At 43.1% G+C, this 27,945-nt stretch overlaps 1 protein-coding gene across 1 annotated transcript; it reads right to left on the reverse strand.

Moving 5' to 3' along the window:
* Positions 1-1,222: 1,222 nt before the first annotated feature.
* On the reverse strand, positions 1,223-27,376 carry LOC149320908 (E3 ubiquitin-protein ligase TRIM7-like). Its single transcript, XM_089505369.1, has 7 exons — positions 26,903-27,376; positions 25,539-25,634; positions 22,011-22,241; positions 19,132-19,154; positions 17,336-17,451; positions 10,838-10,870; positions 1,223-3,707 (listed from the first exon to the last, which is right to left on the reverse strand). The coding sequence occupies exons 1-7, from the start codon at positions 27,347-27,349 to the stop codon at positions 3,193-3,195; spliced, it is 1,461 nt and encodes a 486-aa protein (XP_089361495.1). The 5' UTR covers positions 27,350-27,376; the 3' UTR covers positions 1,223-3,192.
* Between the last annotated feature and the right edge of the window lie 569 nt (positions 27,377-27,945).

Consider the following 27,945-nt stretch of genomic DNA (forward strand, 5'->3'; position numbering starts at 1 on the left):
CTCTCAGGGAGGGAGCTCCAGAGCCTGGGAGCAGCCACCAAGAAGGCCCTGTCTCTTGTTCCCTCCAAACGCGCCTAAGAGGACGGAGATAAAAGCCTCTCCCTATGATCTTAATACTCTGCTGGGCTGAAACAAACTGTAAAGAGGCCTCAATCACTTCCCTTACCCACTCTGGTAAAGAGGGTCCAGAGGAGCTTGTGGGGACCCTATTGTGGACAGCCAGTGCCCTGGAGAAGGAAGAAGATAGGAGCAGAGGGAGTGCTGTGGGAGATCAGGACCGAACCGCAAGCATCCTGAAACAGTGGAGGGACAAGCGGCAAGCGGCAGCAAGTGACAGGGGCACGGACGGCATTACGCGGTTGATAGAGCAAAGCACAGCCTTGGATCTGCATCCAAGAAAGTTTAAGCACCGCCACCACTTTTTTCTATATTAAAATTCTTTATAATTAAAGTTCATCTGGTGCCATCCGGCCGTGGAGGGAGAGATGCAGGCCCAGCTCCATTGGGCCTGGCCTCGATGAAGAAGCAGAGCCCTCCCTCCGGTCCATCTGCCTTGGTCCAGGCCTCAGAGGGAGAGAAGAACTGCTAGACCTGATCCCTTCCCCACCGCCATTCCCTTCTCCTTTTGTATCCTGTCTTTTTAGGTTGTAAGCCTGAGGTCAGGGAACCGTCTAATTAAAAATAATAATAGGGCTGAAGGGCGGGGTATAAATAAATAAATAAAATTCTATTTGGTTTACTTAAAGCAAACAAATTAAAGAAAACACCAAAGGAAAAGGACAAAAACAAAGCTTCCTATCTTAATGGATGAATACTGCCTTGGTTAAAAGAGCACCCCCTTTAACTTAAAAAATTTGGAAATATATCCAGGACTATTTATCCTGGAATATTTTGTAGTATAACAGTGGTATGTTGTACATGTATATATGTGTGTGTGTATAAGTTTAAGCTTTCAAGTACTTTAAGTTCTCTCGGCAGCTGATGTTGGGATATAATGCTGATATAGATTTAGCAAAACATCTTTCTTGTAAATAGTCATGAAGCTAATTAGAGATATATACAATAATCCATGTAAGAAGAATTCTTAATACCATTATTATTGTTATGTTATATAAAAAGAAGTAGCTGAATTATCTATTTGAACAAATTAGGTATGACTAATCAGGAAGTATTAGTCTTTTTACAAGAACGATACAACTTGCTCTTTATTTGTTAGCGTATTTGTATGTAGAACATGTATAGTGTTTGTGTAAATGTATTGGGGTTTTTTTGTAGGTACTGTGGTATGTATTGCAATGGTTTTTCATATTAAAATAAAAAAAATTGGAAATATAAATGAGGGAAAAGTAAGGAAAGAAAAAAACAGTATAAAGTTGGAAACAAACTGGACTCATACATGGTGGGAAAACTGTTTGATTTATTCAATACCAACTTGTCCTTGGGACCTAGGACAGTCTTTGGCTTTTACATTTTTCCACATTTATTCCAAGAATTGGGATTTCTTCCCCCTAAGATTTGGGACTACATTTGGGATTTTGTTCCCCCTTCAAAGACTTTTTTCAAAGATCTGGGTCTATAATTTAAACCAAACACTTTATAAAAGTAGCAGAAGGAGAAAAGCAGAGAACTTAGAAAAAGACTGTAAAGAGAGATATTATATTGAAGACAAAGGAAAATAACTAACAAAAGAAATAAACGAAAAATAGTGGGATAAACAGAAGATTGGAATGTGAGTTAGTGTAAAAATGAAAAAAAAAGACTCACCAAAGGGGAGCAGGGGGACATAGTAAGGGGGATCTATTTTATATATTTAGATTTTTTAAAATCTGGGATGAAAGGAGGGGATAAAAAGGGGAGGGTAATGGATTGTTTACTGTTTTGTGTTTATACTTCTCCCCAGAATCAAGTCAACAATTTCATAACAATAAACAATTTCCATATAACTGGCCTTCAAGATACAACCAGTCAGGATCCTACAAGAAACAAGTAGAGTAAGATAAGATAAGGAACACAACAATTGGCTGCACCTGGTTTTCATTGCAGTTGGGGTAAATAAAGAATTTTACAAAGAAGCAAGACTTGAGTAATAAACCCAAATTAATAGAAGGTAGAGAGAGAGATAGAATAAAGGAAGTAAAGGAGGGAGAGAAAAAAAGGAGAGAGCTTAGAGGTAAAATAGAAGAGAAGAATAAAAAAGGAGGGGCTGTTCAAAAGAATATCAAAAAGAATAGAAGAGGAAGGAAGGGAAAGAGGAGGTGAGAAAAAAGTAGGAAAGAAGACTAAAAAGCAAAGAAAAGCAATAATTAAGGATAAAAAAATATAGGAGGCAATACTCTGTTTCTACATACCCTGTGAAAAATTTAATTAAAAGAGAAAATAATTTTTAGAATTAATTAAGGGTAAGGGAAAGACAAGGGGGAGAACAGAAGAAGAAATAAGGGCGGAAAGCGAGAATTAAGGAAAGGATGGAAGAAAGGGAGAAGAAAGGTGAAAAGGATAAAAGAAGAGAGGAAGAAAGAAAAGAGAAGGAAAAGATCGACTCAATAAGTCAAAACAAAACAGAAGTAAAAGAGAAGAAAGGGAAAAAGGGAAAATGAATTACAATAAGAAAAAGACTAGAAGGTAAAAGGTGAAAAGGGAAAGTGAATTTAAGTATAATAACAAATAATAGAAATAATAATAATAATAATTTTAGAAAACCCCTACAACTTAGAGAAACAAAACAACTAAAAGATAAAAAAGGACACAAAGATAAGGTACAAGAATCCAAAGCCTCACAGCCAAGTCCAGCTTACATCCCTGGAAAAAGCCAGGCAAAGGGGGCAAAGAGACAGGCTGCCCACTTACTACTGAACTCTAGCAACTGGAATTATGGACTGAACTTTGGTTTGCATCTTTTATTTCTTGCTGTCCTTTCCAAATTGAAGGAGGACTTATGCATGAGCCAAGCACTCAGGGCTGAGCATTGACCTGCTCCATGGAGAATGGACTCATAATTCACACAAGAGCCGTTTTTAACTAATGCATCAATCTGTTTTTAGCTAATATGTCAACTCACAGCTTGAGAGAGAGAGAGAGCGAGCAGAGAGAGCAGAGAGGATCCAGCAAGAGAGCAGAAATAAGAAACAGATCCAGATTATGGAGGATAAAGCTCCTCTCGTGCTGTGGGTTTTTGGAGACTGGTCTCTAGCCTTATGGAGACAGTGTCAGGTGGGTTTCATACACATAAAAAGAGGGGAGGAGGGTCTCTCCTGAGAAGGAGGCTGGAGGGAATTCAAAGATCAGGTCTGCGGTGTCTGCATTGTAAAAGGCCACCCGGCCCCCTTCACAGTTCAAGGTCACCCGGATCCCCTTGAGCTCCTCCTTCCGGGTCAGAACAAGTTCATCAGAGAGATCATAGGCTCTGTATGCATTTGCCCACTTCCCTATGCCCCAGATCCCATCCTTGGGAGTACAGGGGAAGGAGCCCTTTCTTTCCACAGATTTCCTGGCCACTCCCACAGCCCATCCCCCCTCACTTCCTATAATAACTTCCCAAAAATGCCTGCCTCCTGTGAATCCCTCGCAGCCCAGCACAAAAGGGCATATGTCGAATCTCTTCGGATTGTCAGGAAGATCTTGAGGTTTCTCTCTATATGTCACAGTTCGATGATCCTCAGGCAAGATGAGACAAGGATGTGCTGTCTCTGGATCCAGAGTCACCTTTGCTGTTTTGGGGATGGAAGCAGAGGAAGAAAAAGAAAGTGACATCAACTGAGAGACAGGCTTCAGTACCTAAATCTAATCAAGTGACAGGAAAAGCTTCCCACAGATCTAGAGAGCTGTCATGCTCTCCTTTCAGGACTTGGATTCTGGTCTCATTATTATTATTATTATTTGTCTATTTTCTACTCTATCACATGCTTCAATTATCCAGTCCTAAGGTAATGGCATAGTGGCTTGAGCATTGGACCACAGCTCTGAGTCTATAGTTCGAATCCCCACTTGGCCAATGAATATTCATATGAGCAGAGCGTGAGAACATTACATTCTGGACTACACAGGGCCAGTGGCTGTGACTGTTGAGGGATTCTGGAAGTGATAGTCCTCCAATATGGACTTTTCTAAACTCTAGCTAGGAGCAGGAGTCCAAACAGACTCCTCACCCCCACCATCCCCTTTGTATGGATACCCTCCCATTATCCTCATACAATCCACCCCACATTCTCAGGTCGGGTGAGAGACATCTTTTAAGAGTTCCAGATGCTAGTTATGTATCTTCTCGGAGGGCTTTTTCTGTTTCAGCTCCACAGCTCTGGAACTCTCTCCCCAACGAGCTCCGTACTTCCACCTCCCTTGATGCTTTTAAAAGGAATTTGAAGACCCACCTATTCCGCCAGGCTTTTCCCCCATGAGCCTTCCTGTTACTCTTTTCCCCTTGGCAATGTTTGATGTATTCTATCTCCTCAGCCATTTGTAGGGGGTGTTGTTGTTATTTTGTATTATGTTTTTATATTGTAATATTGTGGGGGGGGGTGTTGGGGGTTTATGATGTTTTTTAACTGTTTTATCAACTTTTGTACACCGCTGTGATCTATGGAATAGCGGTATATAAATAATAATAATTAATAATAATAATAATAATCCTGGTCACTAAGGGCAGCATAGCTGTATGGTTTAGGTTTACTTTTAGATAAACAAAGGAGTAATGGGTGGGCAAAGTGTCACCTATGGCTCTCAGGGCCATTTTTTAATCCCTTGGGGCCCCCTATCAAAAATTGTTTTATTGATTTTCATCAGCATATAATATTTCAACTTACCCTCTGCTTAATTACATGTTCTTCTTTCTTCCTATAACTTCCTTTTCCTAATCAATCTACATAAACATTTTTTTCAAAATCTTACTATCCCAGAACTTTGCTCTTACATCATATATTTCAAACAACCTCATATCAAAGAATTTCCTTTTTTTTTTTCTTATCTTGTTCTTCTTGTCTATCTTGTAATTTAATATTTCAAATTCCTAAAGACTCATTCTATTATCAGTCTATATATATCTTATTAGCAAAACGGCAAACTTGAAGGCTTAAAAATAATACGTTTGTTTACGTGAATAATTTGTTTTCACTGCCCTGTAAATCTTGCTCAATGTGCATGCGGCCCACCAAAGGATTTCTGGAGGCCCAGGGCCAAATAGGCAGGAGGAGGAGGAGGAGGTCCCGGCTCCCAGAGTCCTCTACTGATAGCAGGGGGGTTTGGAGGATGGGAGCAATTGACTCTTCTTCCCCCAGAGTTTGCCTCTGCTTCCCAGGGGAGCTTTTGCTGGGAGCAGGCTTACAGGTCTTCTCACCCCTTTGGCCAGGCAGGCCCAGAGGGAGCAGCTTTTTGCAGGGCAAGCAGCAGAGTAGAGCCAGGAGGGCAGAGGGAGAGCAAGAGAGGGCAGGGGTTGGCCCATTAAGTTAAGGGGCCTGGAGTCTTCACTGGGGAGTGAATGGGAGTGGAGGAGGCCGCCATGCTTTCTCCTCCTCCTCGTGCTCTAGAAAGAAAGAAAGGAGGAATGAAGGGAGGAAAGAAAGAATCAAGGAAGTGAAGAAGTGAAGAATGAAAGAAAGAAGGGAGGGAGGGGGGTAGAAGGAAGAAAAGAAAGAAAAAGAAGGGAGGAAGGGAAGAAGGAAGCAGGGAAAGGAGTAAGAGAATAAAGAAAGAAACAAGGTATTAAGAAAAAAGGGAGGGAAGAAAGAAAGAAAGAGAAAGGAGGGAGGGAGGGAGGGAGGGAGCAGGGAAAGGAAGAAAGGAGGAAGGGAGGAAAGAGAGAAGCAAGAAAATAAAGAAGGAAGGATGGAGGAAGGAAAGATGCAAGGAAAGGAGGTAGTGAGTGAGGGGATGCCTGCCCCTTAGTAGGGTGACCAGACTTTTCCTATTTTTCTCGGACATGTCCCCCTCTCGGCCTTCCACAACATCCTCCATTTTGAACATGGCTAAGAAGTATGGATTTACATTTATATGCTTCCAGCTTTTATTTGGTCATGTCCTCCATTTTGCTTGAATGTCCTACATTTCACTGCCCTAAACTGTTGGCGTCTCGAACAACCTAGCCGACCTTAATTTCGGCCCCTGCCTCCTTCCAAGTTGGGCAGCCCTGATCTAAAACATTAATAATAATAATAATAACAAAATAACAACATTTATTTGTATTCTGCTTTTTTCTGAAGGAATCAAAGCAGATTCCAACAGTATAAATAAAACATCAAACAATTAAAAATTACAATTAAAAAACCCCCAAGACCCCAACCCTCCCCCTAATCATAAAAACAATGATCGACTCATTAAAAAAAGAGTAAGCATCAAAGAATTTAAAACTATCCAATAGGAATACATGAAAATTTCGGGCAGATTAGCGGAAGAAACAAATCTTCCTCTAGAGGAGGGGGTACAGGGGGGTGATGGTATCAAACAATTTTGGTATCAGTAGCAATAGAGGTGTCAATAATAAATTACACCTTTAACATTTTATTAATTAATTTTCCCTATCCTTATACCATGTTTTCCATATTTCTGAATGATTTCCATATTTATTCTCCACATTTCTTTCCAATACATTGATACAGACGTCCATTCCTTTGCTATATTAGTTCTTGGATTTTCTTTAATCATCTTTGTTAGTATCTCCATTTCTCTCATTTCATATATATTCCTCAACTTGTTGTACATCTTCTTGTTTCCAATATTTTGCTAGAATTGTTCTAGCTGCCATTTTAAAATAAAACACTATCTTCCCTAATTTCGTTTGTCTTTCGGTAAGATAGCTATCATATTTAGTAAATAAAATTCCATACATGCGATAAATGGAATGTTAAATATCTGCATTATTTCTATATGTATACTTCTCCAGAATTTCTTTACTTTTTCATATGTCCATCACATACGTAGCATGGATCCCATTGCTGACTGGCATTTCCAGCATTTACTATTTCCCAATTTGTAAATTTTATTTAATTTCTGTGGCATGAGGTACCATCTGTTAGCAACTTTAAGGAAATTCTTTCAAATCTTGTGAAGCTGTGAACTTATTAGTCCTTATCCATGCCTTTCCCCCACATCTCAAGGGAAACTGTATGTCTGAAATCTTGTGTCCGAAATCTTGTGCTCATCTTGTCATAGGTTCTTTTATTAGTTCAGTTTCCAATTTCCTTGATAATAATAAACTGTATATTTTAGAAATTTTTCCTTTATCTTTTCCCCAGAGAATTTTATTCATCCCATTCAAATTTTCTTCAAACCCTTCATTTGCAAAATATTCAGGGTACTTCTTCCTGTTAAGTTGGAGATATCGAAGCCACTGTATCTTTATGTTGTCATTGTATAGTTCTTCTCTTGATTTTAAATTAAAATTTCCATTTTTATCTTTGATTAATAGATTTTTATATGTTAACCAAACTCCTGTGTCTGCCCTTTAAAATAAAAAAAAGCTCTCAGTGTGCCACTTTGGTATTTTCAAATAAAAATTATCTTTAATTTGTTTCCAAATTTCAATAAAGCTCGCCTAGTTAAGTGGTTATCAAAGTCTTTCTTCACTTTAATCTTTAATCTTGCCAAAGAAAAGCATGAAAGCCAAAATTTAAATGTTCTCCTTTCAAGTTCAACAGTTTTTTATTCTTTAATTTTATCCAATCTTGGATCCACAACATCACCCACGCATGGTAACATAATTTTAAATCGGGCAGTGTACATCCTCCCCTTTGTTTCTTTTCCTTTAATATACTCCATTTAATTCTAGCTTGTTTTCCTTGCCACAAGAATTTTCTTATTTCTCTGTTCCATTCTGTAAAAGGGGTTTCTCTATCAGTTATTGGTGAATTCAAAATAAATGAATAAATTTAGGTAACACCTTCATTTTATTACCTAATTCTTCTCAATAAAGATAATTTCAATTTGTTCCAACATTATAAATCTTTTTGAATTTCTTGCCAAGTTAATCTATAATTGGTATTAAATAAATCAATATTTTGACTTGTAAGCCATATGCCTAAATACTTTATTTCAGAGCAAAAAATATTGTTCCACTTTTGGAACAAGCATTTTTTTAATAGGGGGTCTCCAGGGAGCAAAATTAAAATCTTTAGGAAATATGCAGGCCTTAAAATGAACTCAGACAAAACATGGATGTTAAACAAAAAAAATTGACCAAACTAGAAGAAAATGACATAAAAAAATTGGCTAGGTGCAAAAGAGGAAAGAAAATAAACTCTGGGTAGTAGGTACAGAGTGTTTTTCCACTATACAATTGTCCCTCCATTTTCATGGGGAATCTGTTCCAGAACTACCACCCCCGACAAAAATGGAATTTCGCACATGTTCAAACCTCGTTGGCTTGAATGGCCACGCGCACCATTTTAAGCCTCACCACTTGCCAGTCCACGAAGGACCGAGACCACAGGTGTGAAGTATGCAAAAATGGAGGGAGGACTATATTTGGAAAGCCCCTAGGGTCCTCAAGGTCAAAATGAAATTTTGCAATTAAATGAATTGCCTCAAAGTTAAGGAGCAGGTGGAGTGGGGTGTGTGGCCCTCCAAGGTCTCCTGGGGTGCCAATGCGTTCCCCCCAGCCTTCCACAGTTTCCCACCCCTGGCATAGATAGTAAGGCAGAACATCATGTAGGAGAAGAGAACAAGAGACATGCAAGAGGAAGTGTAAACATGTCTAGTGGCATCACTAGGGTTGGTGACACTGGTGCACTAACTCATGGTATTCCCCCCTATTAACCTCTTCCCATACTACACTGGTAGAATTCAAAGCTATAGCCCTGTTAGTCTGTAAGATCAGTATGTAAAGAGATCTTGCTGCACCTTTGAGACTCACTGAGAGAAAGAAGTTGGCAGCATGGCCTTTCCTAGACTTAAATCTACTTCCTTAGATGCACTGGGTGCCACCAAATTACAATACCATACAGGATGATGAAGGCCCAGAAGAACTGTTGAAGAGAAGAATATTGAAAAAAGGAAGCGAGAGGAAGGAACAAGAAGAATAAGGCCTATTGGACTTGAGAGCATCTCTGACTGAGCAAAAGAAGAGAGAAGAAGCAGCAAAAACAAAGCAGTGGCGGAGATCTGGGAAGGAAAATGATGAGAGTAAATAATTAACAAATGTTAAATGCAGTGAAATATAGGAGAATAAATTTTCAATTATCTCAAAAAAATATTAATGCAGATATGTCTCCAGAAAATTCAGATTACAGAAACATTTATTAAATCACACAAATCTAGGTGCACCTTTGGAACAGAGTTAATGAAATTGGGTTGGTTAATGTATGTGAAATCAAACTTGATGCCAAAACTAATTTTATCAGATAATAAAGGTGGGCATGTAATTGAAGAAATAAATACAGTATGGTGCTAAAATGGTATACTGTATATGCCCTGGTTGATGAAAAATATACATTTTGTAAAGAATTAAAGAAGAAGAGAAGGTAATACAACTATGTAAATTGGTGCCTACTAGGAGACTTTAATGGTGTGGTAGAATCACACTTAGATAAACATTTGGATTCGAAGAGGGCCCCGGCAGCGGCAGGGGGCCTCTGGGAGGCCGGTTGCCTTCGCTGGGGCCCTCCAAGAGGGCCCCAGCAATGGCAAAAGGGCCTCCTAGAGGCCCGCTGCCGCCACCGGAGACCTCTTGGGAGGCCCCAGCGACGGAAAAAGGACCAGCAAAGAGGAGGCCTCCAGTGCTGGCGGCCCCCACCGGCTTTTTTGCTGCCCTCTGACGGGGCCTGGGGCCCCGTTAGGGGCCGGCAAAGATGAGGAGGCCTGGCCCCCGGAGGGTGGAAGCTCCGCCCCCGGCATGTGGCTCCTTCCCCCGGAGGGTGGAAGCTCCACCCCCAGCATGCGGCCCCGCCCCCAGAGGGTGGAAGCTCCACCCCCCCAGCTTCGGCCCCCCCAGTCGCCTGAGGGACAGCAACCCAGCCCCCGGCTCAAAAAGGTTGCCTACCCCTGGCTTAGTGGTTTGTGTGTTGGACTATGACTCTGGAGGCCAGAGTTCGATTTCTGGCTCGGCCATGAAACCCACTGAGTGACCTCAGGGGAAGGCAATGGCAAACCTCTGAACAAATCTTGCCAAGAAAACCCCATTATAAGTTTGCCTTAGGGCCACCATAAGTCAGAGATTACTTGAAGGCACACAACACACAAAACACACACAGAGGATTTAAATGAAGCCACAGCTCTGAGTTTGCAAGAGCCAGGAAGGTCTGTTGATAACAGAATTACTTAGGGATATCCTATTCATAGGGTCTCCATAAGTCAAAGCAACTTGACAGCATTAATGTGACCTAAGACTGCTCTGTAAAAGAGGAAGACTGCTATATGAGGGATAGGGATGGATAGATTCAATCTAGGAAGGCATGGGGAAAATGGGGGCAGCTCAGATCAGAGCGGGAGGGAAGGAAATTGATTGGGAGAGTAAACCCCTCTCCTGGGAGGAGGGATAAAGATGAGATGGTTGGACTAGGGAAAACTGGGAAGCAGCCAGAAACTGCTGCTCCAGACTCTTTGCTTCAGGATGTCACAAGACTGCTCCATTTGAGTTGGGGGCAAGCGACTAATATCCTAGTAAGAAAACTCAGTAACATTTCCCCATAAACCCAGGGGTATATGTCTTTGATTCTTGTGCTATAAAGGGCTTCATGAGGCATATTCTCAAACAACTCAAATATTAGAGAGACGGGGATGGAGCATGTACATAACTCAGTGGCGTCATTCAAATCCCCAAGGAAGAATGGATAAATTCCACTGAATCACTAGTAGAGACTTCATGTTTTCTGTGCATTTGAATCTTGATCAGACACTTCCCAATTTTTTTTACCTTTTTTCTGTTGAAGTCCAGATTTCAGAGTGCCTAGAAAGAGAAAGAGAGACTCAGCACAACATGGGGGATACAAAATCCAGGTGGAAACAATATAGACAGTACAGCTGAGATCCTACATCCAAACGATCTAGCCTACCATTACCCTCACAGAATTATGCCTCATTCACGTTGCACCATTAGAGAATTGTAACACATCCATAACCAATTTGCACTGTTGTATTGATGCACAATCTACAACCATGCAGGGACAATCAATGCACAATAGGCTACAGTGTTCAATGTTCAATGTGCAGTGAGCAGTTTCCATGGCAGTATGTCAGTAGAAACTTTGGGTGTGCATATAAAAAGGAGTGTAAAAAAAAAAAAAAAAGACTGAATGGGCCAGTCCTGCCTTGTTCATAGTGGAAGGAGAGAAAGGACAGGGGAAGTCAACCCTGCCTCTACCATTGCTTGGTATGTTTGAATGCTCCATAGTTAAGATTGCTTTATAAAAATGCTGTATCATATGAGTATTTCCACGAAGGAAAGCTGTCTTGAAATGTCAGATTCCCTAACCCTTGGACCAGTCATAGGTCACACATACAAGCACATGGACCCACAGACACCCTCTCTTCCTTTGGAATTGCTGCTCAATAAAGTTGCCAGGCGAGAGAAAGTACAAGGCTTCTACCCCTTTAATGATAGCGTAGAAGAGGGATTTCAGCAGGGATTGTTTGCTTTTTCTTTCCTTTTCTCTCTCTTTCCCTCCCTAATTCATATAATAAACTAAACCATTACAATGATTAGCATGTTAAACTAGACAATTACAATCCCAAGGCTCTCCCACCCACTCCCTTTAAATTTCCCTCCCAAGGGCAGATGTTTAGTACTCTTTTTATTTTCTCTGAAGCATCTGAGACCAATGAACTTTGTTCTTTCTGATCTTTCTTATCATTTCTTCTTGTTTCTCTAATTCTGTCTGACTCTTCCAAGTCCTCCTCTTGATATGTTGCTACTGCTTCTTCCGGATCTTCATTTTTCCCTGCATTTTCCCTTTCCTTACTTTCTCTGCATGATTCCTAGTTCTTTCTTGTTTTTTCTACAAATTATTTTGCTTTTTCTATAATATCAATCTTCTATCTTTCTTTCTTGTAGGTAAAGTTTCCACCATCTAATTTGTTCCAGCCAAAGAACAACTTCTTTCTTATCAATATTTTTTACTAAGAAACTATAGTCCTTCCTACAGTCCGGCCAGAGAGAGGAGAAGGAGAGGAGCAGCTGGGCAGCCATATTGAGACCGTGTGCTTGTTGCTGAAGGGGCGGAGCTTCTGTGAGTCACATCTGTGAGTCACAAGGGGGCGGAGCTAGCAGACTAGCTTTATATACCACCTTCCAGAGCCGCGCGCCTAATTTTAATTTTCTTTAACTCAACAATTCTACTCAAGTGGCATCAGGTTAGAATCAGATATTGAAACAGAACCTTGCCTTTAAGTGTAAGATAGCAGCCAGGTATTCCCAGTAGATTGACTGTTATATTTATTACTAAAGACTTTGCAGTATGGACAACGAGGGATCTGCTGCAGTCACCTGCAACTCTTGTGGGATGTTTCTCTTCATGCCTACAGAAGTGGAGAACTTCACATGCACCAAGTGCAAGTTGGTAGCACTCTTGGAGGAGAAAGTGCAGCAGCTGGAGTCCAGAGTAGCTACACTTCAGCATATTAGGGAACATGAGGATTTCCTGGACACAACAGAACTAACAATCTTGGATGAGTACCACACAGAGGAAGATGCTAGGGTGGAAGAGGTCACTTCACATACACAGGAGGCAGACAGCTGGAGGAATGTCACAAAGAGAAGTAAGCCAAGAAGGAATTGTTCGGGGAGCTTGCAGCTAGAGAATCGATTCGAAGCTCTTTCCCTTATCAAGGAGGATGAAGAAGAGCAGCATGGACAGACTTCTGGGACAGAGCAGGGGAGCCTGAGAGTCCCACCCGAGGGAACAGTCACTGCTAAGCCTCGGAGGAGGCGTGTGGTCATAGTGGGGGACTCCTTGCTGAGGGGTACAGAAGCAGTGATTTGTAGGCCTGACAAGATGTCTCGAGAGGTGTGTTGTCTTCCAGGTGCAAAGATCCGTGATGTGACAGAGAGACTGACAAGACTGGTCAAGCCTACTGACAAATACCCCTTCCTTTTGGTCCACGTGGGAACTAATGATACTGCAAGACACAGCCTTCAGGACATCAAAAGGGATTACGAGGCGCTTGGTAGAAAGCTGAAAGGAATGGATGTACAGGTTGTCATCTCATCTCTTCTGCCAGTCGAAGGGCATGGTCCAGGAAGGGAGAGGAAAATAGCAAATGTGAACAACTGGCTCCGCAGATGGTGCCGCCGAGAAGGATTTGGATTCTTTGATCATGGGCTGCGGTTCCATGAGGAGGGACTTCTTGCAACGGACGGGTTGCATCTCACGCCAGTTGGAAGAAATGTCTTTGCTAACAGTCTCAAGAACTTGATCAGGAGGGCTTTAAACTGAGTTCCAAGGGGAAGGGAGACAATATTAAGGAAGGCGAAAAGGATGGCGAAAATAGTCAAACTGACATAGAGGAAACAAGAAAAAAAGTGCAAGGACCCAACAGTGGGAGGCAAAAAAACTTGCACAGGCAGCAAGTAAAAGGGACCCATGGTCTGTGATGTCTCTACACTAATGCAGAGCATGGGAAATAAGCAAGATGAACTCGAACTCCTAGTACAACAAAGCAAATATGATATAATAGGCATCATTGAAACCTGGTGGGATGAGTCTCATGATTGGAATGTGGAAATAGAGGGGTATCACCTTTTCAAGAGAAATAGGCCAAACAGGAAAGGAGGAGGAATAGCACTATATGTCAGAGATATTTAGACCAGTGAAGAGATCCAGGACATCAGTCATGGAAGCCAGGTGGAGAGCATCTGGATAAGAATCAAAGGGGAGGGAAACAACAAGGGTGTTACGGTGGGAGTCTACTACAGACCCCCAAGTCAGACTGAGGAATTGGATGATATCTTTCTAGAACAGATGACCACACAGTCAGAAAAGAGAGATGTAGTAGTGATGGGTGACTTCAACTATCCTGATATTTGCTGGAAGTCAAACTCAGCAAAATCCTCAAGGTCTAGCAAATTCCTCACTTGCCTGGAAGACAATTTCATGGTCCAAAAGGTGGAAGAGGCAACAAGGGGGTCAGCTATTTTAGATCTGATCCTAACCAACAAGGATGACTTGGTTAATGGGGTGCAAGTGGTGGGATCATTAGGTGGAAGTGACCATGTTTTCCTGGTGTTTGTAATACAGTGGAAAGGAGAAGCCAGGCATAGTCAAACACACGTTCTAGACTTTAGGAGAGCGGATTTCAGTAAACTTAGAGAAGTATTGAGGGCGATTCCATGGTCAGAAATACTAAAAGATAAAGGAGTTCAGGACGGATGGGACTTTCTCAAAAGGGAGATACTGAAGGCACAAATTAAAACAGTTCCAGTGAGGAAGAAAAACGGGAGGTGTCTCAAGAAACCAGGATGGATGACTAATTAACTTTCAACCGAGTTAAGTTTGAAACGGAACATGTGTAAGAAATGGAAAAAGGGGGAAATCACGAAAAAGGAATTCAAAGAAATAGCAGGCATGTGCAGGGGTAAAGTCAGAAAAGCTAAAGCGCAGAATGAACTCAAGCTTGCTAGAGAGGTTAAAGACAACAAAAAGGGCTTTTTTGGATATGTCTGCAGCAAAAGTAAGAAGAAGGAAATGGTAGGGCCACTGCGTCAAGAGGATGGCAAAATGTTAACAGGGGACAGAGAAAAGGCAGAATTACTCAACACCTTCTTTGCCTTGGTCTTCTCAGAAAAGGAAAAGGGTGCTCAACCTGAGGATAATGGAGCAGATGACAGAATAGGGGAATTTCAGCACAGAAATAAGTAAAGAGATAGTAGAGGAACACCTTGTTAATCTAAATGAATTTAAGTCTCCGGGACCAGATGAATTCCATCCAAGGGTATTAAAAGAACTGGCAAATGTAATATCGGAGCCATTGGCAATCATATTTGAAAACTCCTGGAGAACAGGAGAGATCCCAGCAGACTGGAGGAGGGCAAACGTTGTCCTCATCTTCAAAAAGGGGAAAAAAGAGGATCCCAACAATTATCGTCCAGTTAGTCTGACATCAATCCCAGGAAAGATTCTAGAGCAGATAATTAAACAGAGAGTCTGTGAACATCTAGATGGCAATTCCATAATCACAAAAACTCAACATGGGTTTCAGAGAAACAAGTCATGCCAGACAAATCTAATCTCTTTCTTTGATAAAATTACCAGCTTGGTAGATGAAGGGAATGCTGTGGATATAGTATATCTTGATTTCAGTAAGGCCTTTGACAAGGTTTCCCATGACATTCTTGCAAACAAGCTTGTAAAATGTGGGCTAGACAAAGGAACTGTTAAATGGATCTGTAACTGGTTGACCGGCCGAACCCAAAGGGTGCTCAACAATGGCTCCTTTTCATCCTGGAGAGAAGTGACCAGTGGGGTCCCACAGGGCTCTGTCCTGGGCCCAGTGCTATTCAAGATCTTTATCAATGACCTGGATGACAGAATTGGGAGCATACTTATCAAATTTGCAGATGACACCAAATTAGGAGGAATAGCTAATACCCCAGAGGACAGGATCAAGATTCAAAATGACCTGAATAGACTAGAAAGCTGGGCCAAAGCTAACAAAATGAAATTCAACACGGAGAAATGTAAGGTATTGCACTTAGGGCGGAAAAATAAAATGCACAGATATAAGATGGGTGACACCTGGCTGAATGAAACTACGTGTGAAAGGGATCTAGGAGTCCAAGTAGACCAACAAGTTGAACATGAGTGAACAGTGTGATGCGGCAGCTAAAAAGGCCAATGCAATTTTAGGCTGCATCAATAAAAGTATAGTGTCTAGATCAAGAGAAGTAATAGTGCCACTGTATTCTGCTTTGGTCAGGCCCCACCTAGAATATTGTGTCCAGTTCTGGGCGCCACAATTCAGAAAGGACATTGAGAAACTGGAGCGTGTCCAAAGGAGGGCGACAAAAATGGTGAAGGGTCTGGAAACCATGCCCTATGAGGAACGACTTAGGGAGCTGGGGATGTTTAGCCTGGAGAAAAGAAGGTTAAGAGGTGATATGATAGCCCTGTTTAAATATTTGAAAGGAAGTCATGTTGAAGAGGGAGCAAGCTTGTTTTCTGCTGCTCCAGAGAACAGGACCCGGAACAATGGATGCAAGCTACAGGAAAAGAGATTCCACCTCAACATTAGGAGGAACTTCCTGACAGTAAGGGCTGTTCGACAGTGGAATGCACTCCCTCGGAGGGTGATAGAGTCTCCTTCCTTGGAGGTCTTTAAACATAGGCTGGATGGCCATCTGTCAGGGATGCTTTGATTTGGATTTCCTGCATGGCAGGGGGTTGGACTGGATGGCCCTAGTGGTCTCTTCCAACTCTACGATTCTACGATTCTATGATTCCTTTTCCTTAGTCAAGGGTCTGGGAAATGGTTCACCAGTGCTGGAGGAGCATTGGTCAAGTACAGAGGTCCCCTGAGGACCCGGGGTTGTTGGGCCTGGAGAGGGGTCGTCGAGTGGGGGCAAACCCCTTGCCAGCATTCCCCAGTGACAGAGAACATGCTGGGTCCTCGCCAGCGATCTCCTGTCACCCCATGTGTCTGGCACCGGACTGGGCTGGGGTTCATCAATCAACAGGTGTGTTGGTCAATGCCATTATCCAGACTCATGCTTTGGGCCAATCAATGTTTGTCATCTGTAAACAATAAATTTGTAGCCTTTTGGGTTCCAAATGGTGGTCTTGTGTTTATTGCTCCTTGCTTCATCACCCTTGCTATGCAATAAAACATTCAAGCATAAGTTTCCAATTTCTTTCACTTTCATGAGAAGATGTAGTGGCTTTTACCAGATTAAGCAGACTGGGATTCTTCCAGCCACCTTCCCTCCTTCCCAGGCAGCTGCCAAGCCCTGCGTGACTCCACAAACCCGTTGCTCTGGCAGTGAGAAAGATATTTTCCCCGCCAGACTCTGCAAACATTTGTTTTCAAATGATGTTGTCATTATCCTGGCATTATCCAGTGAATAAAGGGGAAAAATCATGCCACATTAAATGCACGGTATTTTGCAGTGAATGAAAAGCAGTGCAATTTTGCCGCTTTATTCATGGGATAATGTCAGGATAATGCCGGCATCATGTGACATCATTTTAAAACAATCCTGCTATTGTGGGATATTCACGGGATTAATGGTCATTTATTCACAGGAGGTGGTGCTTTCTTCCCATGTAATAAAGTCCTAAGGTAATAGTATGTTGTTTGGAATATCATTCAACTCACTTCTTTTCCAGCACTAACTTGCCAAATGCCTTGGAGCCTTTCTTTTACCGTTTCAGACCAATGTAACTACATCTCATTTAAAAGTTCTGCAGATATTCTCTGTTACCTTTGAATTGCTTCATGACACCCTCCAGAAAGGGACTGATATCACAGAAGTCCCAGATCTTCCATTTCAGAGCTGGAGGAAAAGCCACAGGATTCTCAAACTCCTCCTTCACACACCTGGAGAAGAGAAAAACTAACATAGGCCCAAGACACACAACTGAAACTGCATGCTCTGGAACCCTAACAAGTATGCATAGTGCCATCTTTAAGTGGCGCCCTCCATACATGGTGCTTGTGCATGACGCAAGTGAGGCACCGCATTCACACTGCTGGGCACCGCGCTTTTGTCTTGGACATGTCCCAGTCTGCCAATGGTGACATTGTCCCTGCGTGCCCAAAAGAACCCGTTTTTTCTGGGTTCTTTTTAGTCTGGAGGGAGGCTGTGCAGTTTGGCTGCTGCGGCTTCCCTCCAGTGGAAAACTGGGTGCCTCCAGTCCACCCCTTTGGGGCGGTCTGGAGAGCGCCATAGAATCATATGTTGGAAAGGGCCACATGAGCCATTGAGTTCAACTCCCTACTCAGTGCAGGACCCTTAGCTGAAGCATCCACAAACATTAGCTGTCCAACCTGGCATGGCAGGGGGTTGGACTGGATGGCCCTTGCGGTCTCTTTCAACTCCATGATTCTATGATTTTATGAACCTTTTTTTGAAGATGCCATCATTTCTCTCACCATCTCTAAAGTGCAATATGTTGTTGTTATTGGCTGTCAACTTAGTTTTGACTTAGGATGAACCTATGAATAATAGACCTCCAAGATCCATGGTCAGGTCTTGGAAACTTTGGGTCATGGGTTCCTTGATTGAATCTATCCACCCTTTGTTTTTCTACTTCCTCTTCCTTTACCAAGGTCTTTTCCAATGTGTCACATTGACTCATGAAATCTTCAAAGCACAACAGCCTCAGTTTCGTCATCTAAAGAAAGTAATCTAAACAGTCATATGAGAGAAGCATTTTACTTTCTTCTTGTAATGTTTCAATGTGTAAAAGGCATGAACTGTTAAAAGAAAAGAAGTATAATTGGGAACATGAATGGTTGACTTAATTTCCCCCAATTTCAGTACTACCCATTTTGCCTAAATCTGCTGTGTCACACACAGTACATTCTGCTATGACATGTATTTTTACAATTTGAATTTGCAATAACATGATTAATTATTAGAGGAACATTTTTCATCAAATAGACAAGGACCTCTAGAAATATATAGAGATTTTAAGACTAAAACAACATTAATTTGACACTTTCAGGGCAGCCAAGCTGTGGTGACCAGCAAGATCATCCCAAGCGCCCCAGGAATTTCCCCTAGATGCATCCTCAGGGGTTAGAGAGGTGGGTTGGAGGAGGGCATCCAGCTTCACATGCCTTTCCCAGAAACCACAGGAAGGATTCCAGTACTGGAGAACAGAAAAAAGGAGGCAATTTGTGGATGTGACAGGAAAAACTGTGGATTCTCAGAGTATCTCTCTCAGCTTCTCAAAAGACTTCCCAAACTGGAGGGAAGTAGAATAAAAGAGTTGGATCTGACAGATTCTATTGTCCCACTGGAATCAAGGGGAGGGAAGCAAAAACAGAGAGAGAAAAGAAAACGAGAGGGAACAACTTCATTAAAGGTGACAAAGTGTCCCCACAATGCCTTCCCTGCTAGGCCTTAGGAGATTTTCAGATGGGCGAAAGTTCTCCAGCCCCTTCTCATTCATGGCACATTCACGGTGATGGAGTCCCCTTGGTTTTCTCTCTAGGCATGTGTCTCACTGACAAATCAGCGCTTTTATGGGAGAGGGATGGAGATGAACTTACCCCTGTAAGAGGCTTCCAATATTCTGTAAACAAAGGAAAGAAACCACTCAAGAAAGGCATTTGCATGGAGACCACTCTCATCTGTCTTCAAAAGTAGCATATCAAAGTAGCTTGAAAAATGTAGTCTCTAGACATTTCTATGTCCTCCAGAGAGATTCTATGGTATGCTTGTGCTGAAAGTTGTTCATTTCAATAGTTTGTTACTATCCACAATTTTCACTATTCACAGAAAATATGGAAATGCATCCCTTGCAGATGCAGAGAACCTGTATTTCTTTTTAGCAGGTTAAATGACAGAATGGATTGAACCCAAGCTTAGATGCTTTGTTTTAATCATCTGTTTCATTTCATGTAAAAAAATAAACTCTAATAAATTTTGATTGTGGCCCATGCTTCCCAGTTCTCAAAGCCACAAGCAACATTACCTTAATCCTTACTCTGGGCAGCTAGCTAAACTTCCACAAGAGAATTACATTGGCACAGCATTCTAGTCTACTCTGAACTATGCATTCAGAAACTGGCTGGATCCCATGCTTCTCTCATTTTCACACATCTCTTGTTTTTAAAAGGGGAGAGAGAGAGAGAGAGAGAGAGAGAGAGAGAGAGAGAGAGAGAGAGACTTCAACTATGAACTTGAAGGCTTTCATAGCCAGCATCCATGGTTTTTTTGTGGGTTTTTCGGGCTTTGTGGCCATGTTCTAGAAGATTTTCTTCCTGATGTTTCCCCAGCATCTGTGGCTGGCATCTTCAGAGAATGCTTGCCTGGAAAAAATGGCTCTATATATGCTGTGTGAGCCTGGGAATGCAGGAGTGATTTGCATGTGTATTGTTCTGTGCTGATGGCCGGCCTCAGGCTGGGAGGCTAATGCAAAAGAGGATTAATGTCTGCTAATTGGTGATCATTATCTGCTGGGAAAGCCCCTGACTCTGAATGGTTTCCCATTTGTATTTGCTGAGTCCTTATTTTGCTACTGCTGACTTTTCTGGCTGGCCCAGTCTGCAGTGTCTCTTGTGTTTCTTGATTCTTGTTTGCACACTGCGTTTGGTGGTCCCTATGTAGACTTGTCCGCAGCTGCATGGTATGCGGTAAACTCCTGCGGCTGTGAGGGGGTTTCTCTGGTCCTTGGCTGAGCGAAACATTTGCTGGATTTTCTTCGTCGGTTTGTAAACCATTTGAAGGTTGTGCTTCCTCACCACTTTGTCTATTCTGTCTGTGACTCCTTTGATGTATGGTAAAAATACCTTCCCTTTGGGTGGCTGCTTGTCTTCACTTCTCTGGGTTTTCCTGGGCCTGACAGCCCTTCTGATGTCTGAGCTGTAATAACCATTAGCCTGTAGAGCCCAGTCCAAGTGCTTCAGTTCATCTTCCAAGAAGTGGGGTTCGCAGATGCGTTTTGCTCAGTCTACCAGTGTTTTGATTGTGCTTCTTGTCCTGGGTGACGGTTGGAGTTCTTGTGCAAGTATTGGTCTGTATGTGTGGGTTTTCTGTATACTTTGTGTGCAAACAAGAATCAAGGAATACGAGAGACACTGCAGACTGGGCTGGCCAGAAAAATCAGCAGTAGCAGAACATGCCACAAACCATCCTGGGCATAAAATACTGTTTGAAAACACTGAAGTTCTGGACCATGCCAACCACTACCATGTCAGGATGCACAGGGAAGCCACTGAAATCCATAAACACCTGGACAATTTCAACCGGAAAGAAGAAACCCTTAAAGTGAACAAAATTTGGCTACCAGTCCTGAGGAATAGCAAAATAAGGACTCAGCAAATGCAAATAGGAAATCATTCAGAGTCACAGTAGGTAATGATCATCACTTAGCAGACATTAATCCTCTTTTGCATTAGCCTCCCAGACTGAGGCCGGCCATCAGCACAGAACAATACACATGCAAATCACTCCTGCATTCCCAGGCTCACACAGCATATATAGAGCCATTTTTTTCCAGGCAAGCATTCTCTAAAGATGTCAGCCACAGATGCTGGCGAAACGTCAGGAAGAAAATCTTCTAGAACATGGCCACATAGCCCAAAAAACCCACAAAAAAACAGAGACTTCAACTATTTTGTACAGAGAAACCCAACTCCAATATTTCCTTGCTCTCTTCCCCATATGATAACTATGCTTTAAATCTCTGGAAGGCTGTCATGCAGAGCTTGTTTTCTGCTAGTCAAGAGACTAGAATACAGTCGGCCCTTCTTATACACGGATTTTTTATACACGGATTCAAGCATACACGGTTTGAAAATGTTCCAAAAAAGTATAAATTTACCTTGATGTTCCATTTTTATAAGGGACACCATTTTGCTATGTCATTATACTTAATGGGACTTGAGCATACACGGATTTTGTTATACACGGTGGATCTTGGAACCAAACCCCAGCGTATAACAAGGATCCACTGTACAAACCAATGATTTCAAGCTACAAGAAAAGAGATTTCGCTTAAAAATCATGAAGTATTTCTTTATTTTGAGGGCTGTTCAACAGTGAAATGAACTGTCTTGGAGGGTGGTGTCTGCCTTTGGAGGGCTTTTAGATAAGAGCTAAATAGACATCTTTCAGAAGTCCTGCAGTTGTGTTTTCCTGCATTGCGGAAGAAGGTTAGACTAGCTGGTCTTTGTGGCCCTTTCCAACTCTAAGGTCCTATGAATCTTAGGAAGTGTTTTCAAATAAAATCCTAATAACTTCTTGTTTTTATGTTGCAAGGTTCCACATCCCCAAAAGTAATGTTGCTGTTTGTAAGAGATTACTTCTGTATTCTAGACAGGATGGAAGCTGTGCTAACACCAGGAGAACAGAGTTGTATGGGAAAGGTTGAGTCTTGAGTTGGAAACAGGACACTCCACCCAGTCCCTTCAGGACCAGGCCTTACCTGGAGGAGTTCACTTGCTGGCTGCTGATGCTTCTCCTCCATCTTCTGGATGAGACCCTCGAGAGAGGAGAGTTCCTCTGAAAGTCTGGCCAGATGTTCCTCCCTTTTGGCTGAAATCTCCTTTTCCACTTCTTCCATCTGGGCCAGAAGAAGCTTCTCTTGTTCTCCCAGAAACTGGTGCATTTGTCTGAATGCAGCCACAATCTTTTCCTTCTCTCTTACTTTTTGCTCCTAAATTAGAATAAAGGAGACACAGGAGTGAGAGGCAGGAAGAAATCTTTCTTTGGAGAATCAAGACAGGAATTGTCAACATTCTCTTGGAAAGGGTCTTGAGTCTTTTCACACAGGCCCTTATCACACATGAAACTGAAACTCCAATCCAGAGCCAATCCGAAGTGAAGGGGAAGCAGAGTCAATTCAAATCCATGTCAATTCACATGTGAAGAACAAAATTGTGGTCATTCCTGAGTCAAAGCAGAGCAATTGCACATTAAATTACCACACCAGTATATACTATGCGGATTCACCAATGTCAGTTGGGATCCTTGCGCATGCTCAGTGGGGGTCTGAAAGCATCGTGAACCTTTGCACTTCCGAGATGAAGAAGGGGGCCACTTCCTGGTTCCAGTTTCACGTCAATGCTAGCATCACATGAATGATAGGGAATTTCACCTATCCCTACAATGCCCTCTGCTTCATCTCAATGGATCACCAGCCATATTATTATTACTATTATTATTTTGCAGTGAAAGATTTTTATTAATAGTAATAATAATATTTCCATAATAATAATAATAACAATAATAATAATAAATTTCTTTCACTGCAAAATAATCAGTGTAGAAGCTGCAGGTTTACTTGGAAGAAAATACTTTGGATATGAAGGAGACCCATTTTGGAGGATTGCAGAAATGATCCGGTTTCTCTAAAGTACCTTCTCCCTGAATCCAATCCACTCTCCTTCCCTTTGTAACAGTTGCCTTCTCTTAGGTTGCATCTGCACTAGGGAAATAATCCAGTTTGACTCCACTTTAACTGTACTGGCTCAGTGCTATGGAAATCTGGGCACTGTAGTGTTGTGAGGCATTGAGTCTTCTCTGCCAGAGAGCTCTGGTGCCTCAGCAAACTAATAACTTATTATTATTATTATTATTATTATTATTATTATTATTATGCAGTGCCTTGTTCTCCATTATTATTATTATTATTATTATTATTATTATTATAGAAATATTAAGCAGCCTCCGTTCTTGAAGTAGTACCGGAAGCAAAAGGAGCAAAATTGCAGCGCAGCATCATAGGAAATGTGGGACCTTGGAGGTTTGGGGCAGGGGTCGGCAACCCCTGGCCCACGGGCCTGATGCAGCCCACAGAGGCGGCAGGACTGGCCTCAGCCCGGTCCTGCCGCCGCCTCCTCCTCCACCTCCTCCTCCCCAGGCCGCACGGCCCTCCTCCTCCTCCTCCCCCACCATGTGGGGGAGGAAGAGGAGGGCCACATGGCCTAGGGCAGAGGAGGCAAAGGGGGAAGCCCCGCACCACCCTCCCTGCCTCCCAGCGCTGCCCACCTCCTTCTCCTCTGCCTCCTCCGCCCAGCCCCCAGGCCGCGCAGGAAGAGAAGGAGAAGGAAGAGGAGGCAAAGGGGGAAGCCCCGCGCCGCCCTCCCCGGGCGGCCCCGCGCTGCCTCCCCGCGCTGCCCACCTTCTTCTCCTCTGCCTCCTCCGCCCCGCCCCCAGGCCGCATGGCTCATGGAGGAGGGGGAGGAGGAGGAAGAGGAGGTGGGGGCAGCAGAAGGAGGAAGAGGAGGTGGGGGAGGAAGAGGAGGAAGAGGAGGTGGGGGCAGCAGGAGGAGGAAGAGGATGTGGGGACGCAGAAGGAGGAAGAGGAGGAAGGGGCAGCAGGAGGAGGAAGAGGAGGTGGGGGCAGCAGAAGGAGGAAGAGGAAGAAAAGGAGGTGGAGGCAGCAGAAGGAGGAAGAGGAGGGAGGGGGCAGCAGAAGGAGGAAGAGGAGGTGGGGGCAGCAGGAGGAGCAGGAGGAGGTGGTGAGTGGCCAGAGGCCTCAAGGTTTTTTTATATTTTATTTTGTGTGCTTTTAATGCTAACAAGTCTCCCTTGCTTTGACAATGATAGTGTGATGATGATGATGATGATGATGATGATGATATGACTCAGCTTCAGAGGCATGCAGGCACTGTTTCTGAAGCTGAGAGAGTGTCACCCTCCAAAGTGTGTTTTGGGTGCTTTTAATGCTAACAAGTCTCCCTTGCTTTGACAATGATAGTGTGATGATGATGATATGAGTCAGCTTCAGAGGCATGCACGCACTGTTTCTGAAGCCGAGAGAGTGTCACCTTCCAAAGTGTGTTTTGGGTGCTTTTAATGCTAACAAGTCTCCCTTGCTTTGACAATGATAGTGTGATGATGATGATGATGATGATGAAATGAGTCAGCTTCAGAGGCATGCACGCACTGTTTCTGAAGCCGAGAGAGTGTGACTTTCCAAAATGCCTTTTCTGTGTGTTTTTGGTTCTTTAATGGTGATGCTGATATCAGAAAGCCTCTGAGGGAAGGCCAATGTAAATTGCTGTGATTTTTACAAACTCATGCGCAGTGAAGAAAAACCAAAGTCCCTTGACCAAGTACACACTTCTGAGAAGTACACTTGGTGCAAGAACGGTGAAACCACCTTGACATGTTCAATATGCATAGCCATGTTAAACCATGCTAAGTGTTAAATCCAAGGGGTTTGGTTATGGAATAAGCAAGAGGCCATGTTAAGTAAAGCCATGTGAAATGCCCAAATGTGCTGTTGTGTGTGTTTTGGAATGCAGGTTGGGGGTGTTTGGCCAGAAAGGCACTGAGGAGGAGAGGGAGTGCACACGCCGCCTCCTCCCCGCGGGGCTTCGGTGGAAGCTCTGCCCCTGGCATGTGGCCCCCACCCCCGGAGGGTGGAAGCTCCACCCCTCCGGCTTCGGCCCCCCGAGTTGTCTGAGGGACAGCAACCCGGCCCCCGGCTCAAAAAGGTTGCCTACCCCTGCTTTGGGGGGTGTACCAGGACGGAAGCAAAGTTGCATTCCACACCAGAGCCATTTGGATTGAAATCGGAGTGAGCTTGGAAACAATTTTTGTGAATTTGCTTGTTACCAAATTCACAAAAATCAGGAGTCACTTTGAATTGACTGTGGATCCTCCTCAGAACGACGGCCCATAGAAAGCAATCATGTGAGATAATACATCATATTTTAACGTGAATTTGCATGGTTGGACCCACAGTGGCTTCAGATCAGAGCTACAAAACCCTCCGTGTGATAAGGGCCACAGAAAACATCAATATTCAGTAGTGAAAGTGTTTCGTAAAGAGTTGCAAGCCCACTGGAACGGGCTTCCGTCAATATTTTCTGAAGGATATTGGGTCATTTCAAATGGTAGATTTTGTTTAAAGAAAAATGATTTCCTCGTTGCATCTGGAGTTTACCAACCTCTCACTCAAGGCTATACTCCTTTCTCACTTCCCAGAAACAATCCCACTTACAAGTAAGCTTTGGCTTTCCTGTTTTGTCTCTGCTTCGGATTCCAAAATCTTCTCTCTTTCCTTCTTCAGAGTCTCCAGCAAATTCCAAATCTGATCCTGAGGAGAAAAAGAAAGTCCCTGATCATTTTTTTAAATCAAGGTTTAGAATGGTTTCAGATCAGGCTCCCTTTATTTATTTTTACTTTTCTATTTATTTAAAAAGAATAAGCAGTTGGTACAAACATAAAATAATGTCAGTTTCTATTACATGATCTTTGTTACATCTTCATTCATTATTTATTATGACTAATAACAACGGGGGAATGACCAGAGCAGTTGACACGATCGCTCCTAAGTATCCTGTCTGGAATACTGGAAACAAGCTAAAATTTGCATGAACGCATATGGTAGAGCAATAAAGGCGGCAAAAAAGACCCTTCTGGCTAAAACTACTGCAGCTGCACAGAACGGTTCAGCTGAGTTCTTTCAGGTGGTCAGGGATCTGTTGCAATCTGGAGCAGAGGAGAATGTACGCCACTCAATAGTTTATTGTGAAAAATTTGCCCACCATTTTGCAGTTAAAATCACTTGGATTTGCTCTGACTTAGATGCCAGAGGTGATACAGTTCCTTTGACTGTAACCATGGCTCCTGCTTGTCTAGCATGGATGGATATGTTTCAATTTCTGCAACCTGAGGATGTGGGCAGGATCCTTGGAGAGGTGGGAGACATCCCATCTTTTCTGGATCCTTGCCCTTCCAGGCTTACTAAACAGGCCAGGGTCCCAACATGTCTGAAGGAGGCTATGATGAGACCTCTTCTGAAAAACCTTCCCTCGATTCCTACTACTAGGAAAATCTACAACTTTCCATTTTGGGGCAAAGGGCTAGAGTATGTGGTGGCTTCTCAACGCCAGGTGATCCTGGATGACACAGATTATCTAGATCCTTGTCAGTCTGGTTAGGTCTGGCTATGGGACAGAAAGTGCTTTGGTCGCCTTAGTGGTATGACCTATGCAGGGAATCAGACAGGGAAAATGTATCTCTGTTGGTTCTGCTGGACCTCTGAGCAACTTTTGATACCATCAACCATGGTATCCATGTGAGTTGTGCTCTGGAATGGGGCTTGAAGGTACTGTTTTCTTTCTTGGAGTGGTGTTCTCAGAAGGTGGTGCTTGGGATTCCTGTTTGACTCCTTGGCCAAATTTCTAAAAGGAAATATCTTCTTTATGTGTCTTTGAACCACAAACTGTGAACAACTGTGGTTGGTACTTAAGGCATGATACTGAATGGCAAGGGCAGGGGCCATCCCCAGGTCTCAGGTTTTGATCTGAACTACTAACTGTTCTTCTGTATTGGGAGTGGAGATAGACTGCAACACCCTACCTTGTATGCTTTCGAGGCCTCATCCAGAGGAATCACTTTGTGATATTTGTGCTCCTTTGCCTTGTCACACACCACACAGATGGGAGCTCTGTGGTGAGTACAGAAGAGCTTGAAGGGCTCCTGGTGCTTCTTGCAGCCTCTCCGTTTTTCTTCTGCCTTCTGGCTCCTTCCTCCCTGAAAACTTAGCTCCTTGGCTATCTCCACCACATTAGCCAGCTGCCGATTGGGCCTGAGGTTCCTTTGCAAAACTTTTTCTCTGCACTGAGGACAGGAGATCTCCGCAGAGCCAGATTCCTTCCAGCACTGGGTCAGGCAGGCTTGGCAGAAATTGTGCCCACACTCTGTGCTCACTGGATCCTTGAAATATTCCAGGCAAACAGAACAGGTGGCTTCCTCACAGAGATCCTTGATGGGATCCCTATCAGCAACAGCAGAAGCACCAGCCATGTCTGTCTTACAAACAGCAGAGTTACTTTCGTTTCCTTTGCACTCTTGGACAGAGCATTTCCTTTCCCGTGACTCACTCAGCATGATGACATCCTGCCATGCTTGGAAGGACAAGTTTGATTAACACTTTCTGGTTAAAAAGCATTCATTGTAAAAATGAAGGCCAGCAATCTAGTAAGAGCATGGCTGCATTTATATTTACTTAAGGCATTTGCCCATTGCCATTCAGTCTACTGGGGCCTGCGAGGCCATGTGCAAATTAGATAATCATCATATGTTCTATTTAAGCATATTTTAATCTGGCATTAAAGCCCTTTCAGAACCAACATAAGACTCATTACATTCTAACCCAGAGTTGCCAGATCTCAGAGCCTGGCCTTATGTTTCCAGTTTTCATGGGGCATTGGGCAGCTCTGGTCTAGGCAGAAAGGGATGCAAAGTCAGCTGTTAAAGCCAGTAGTTTGCAAGGCTTATTGTATTTGCTGCTGCAACTTGAAAAGACTCTTAGGGAGGTGTGGTGTATCTTTGGAGTGACAGTGGGCCCTTGGTATCCTCTAGGGTTTGGTCCCAGGATCCCCTGTGGATACCAAAATCCA

This window comes from Sceloporus occidentalis, unplaced genomic scaffold (genome assembly GCF_023333645.1).
Source record: "Sceloporus occidentalis isolate IW3139 unplaced genomic scaffold, rSceOcc1.0.p SCAF_1, whole genome shotgun sequence".
Lineage (NCBI taxonomy): Eukaryota > Metazoa > Chordata > Lepidosauria > Squamata > Phrynosomatidae > Sceloporus > Sceloporus occidentalis.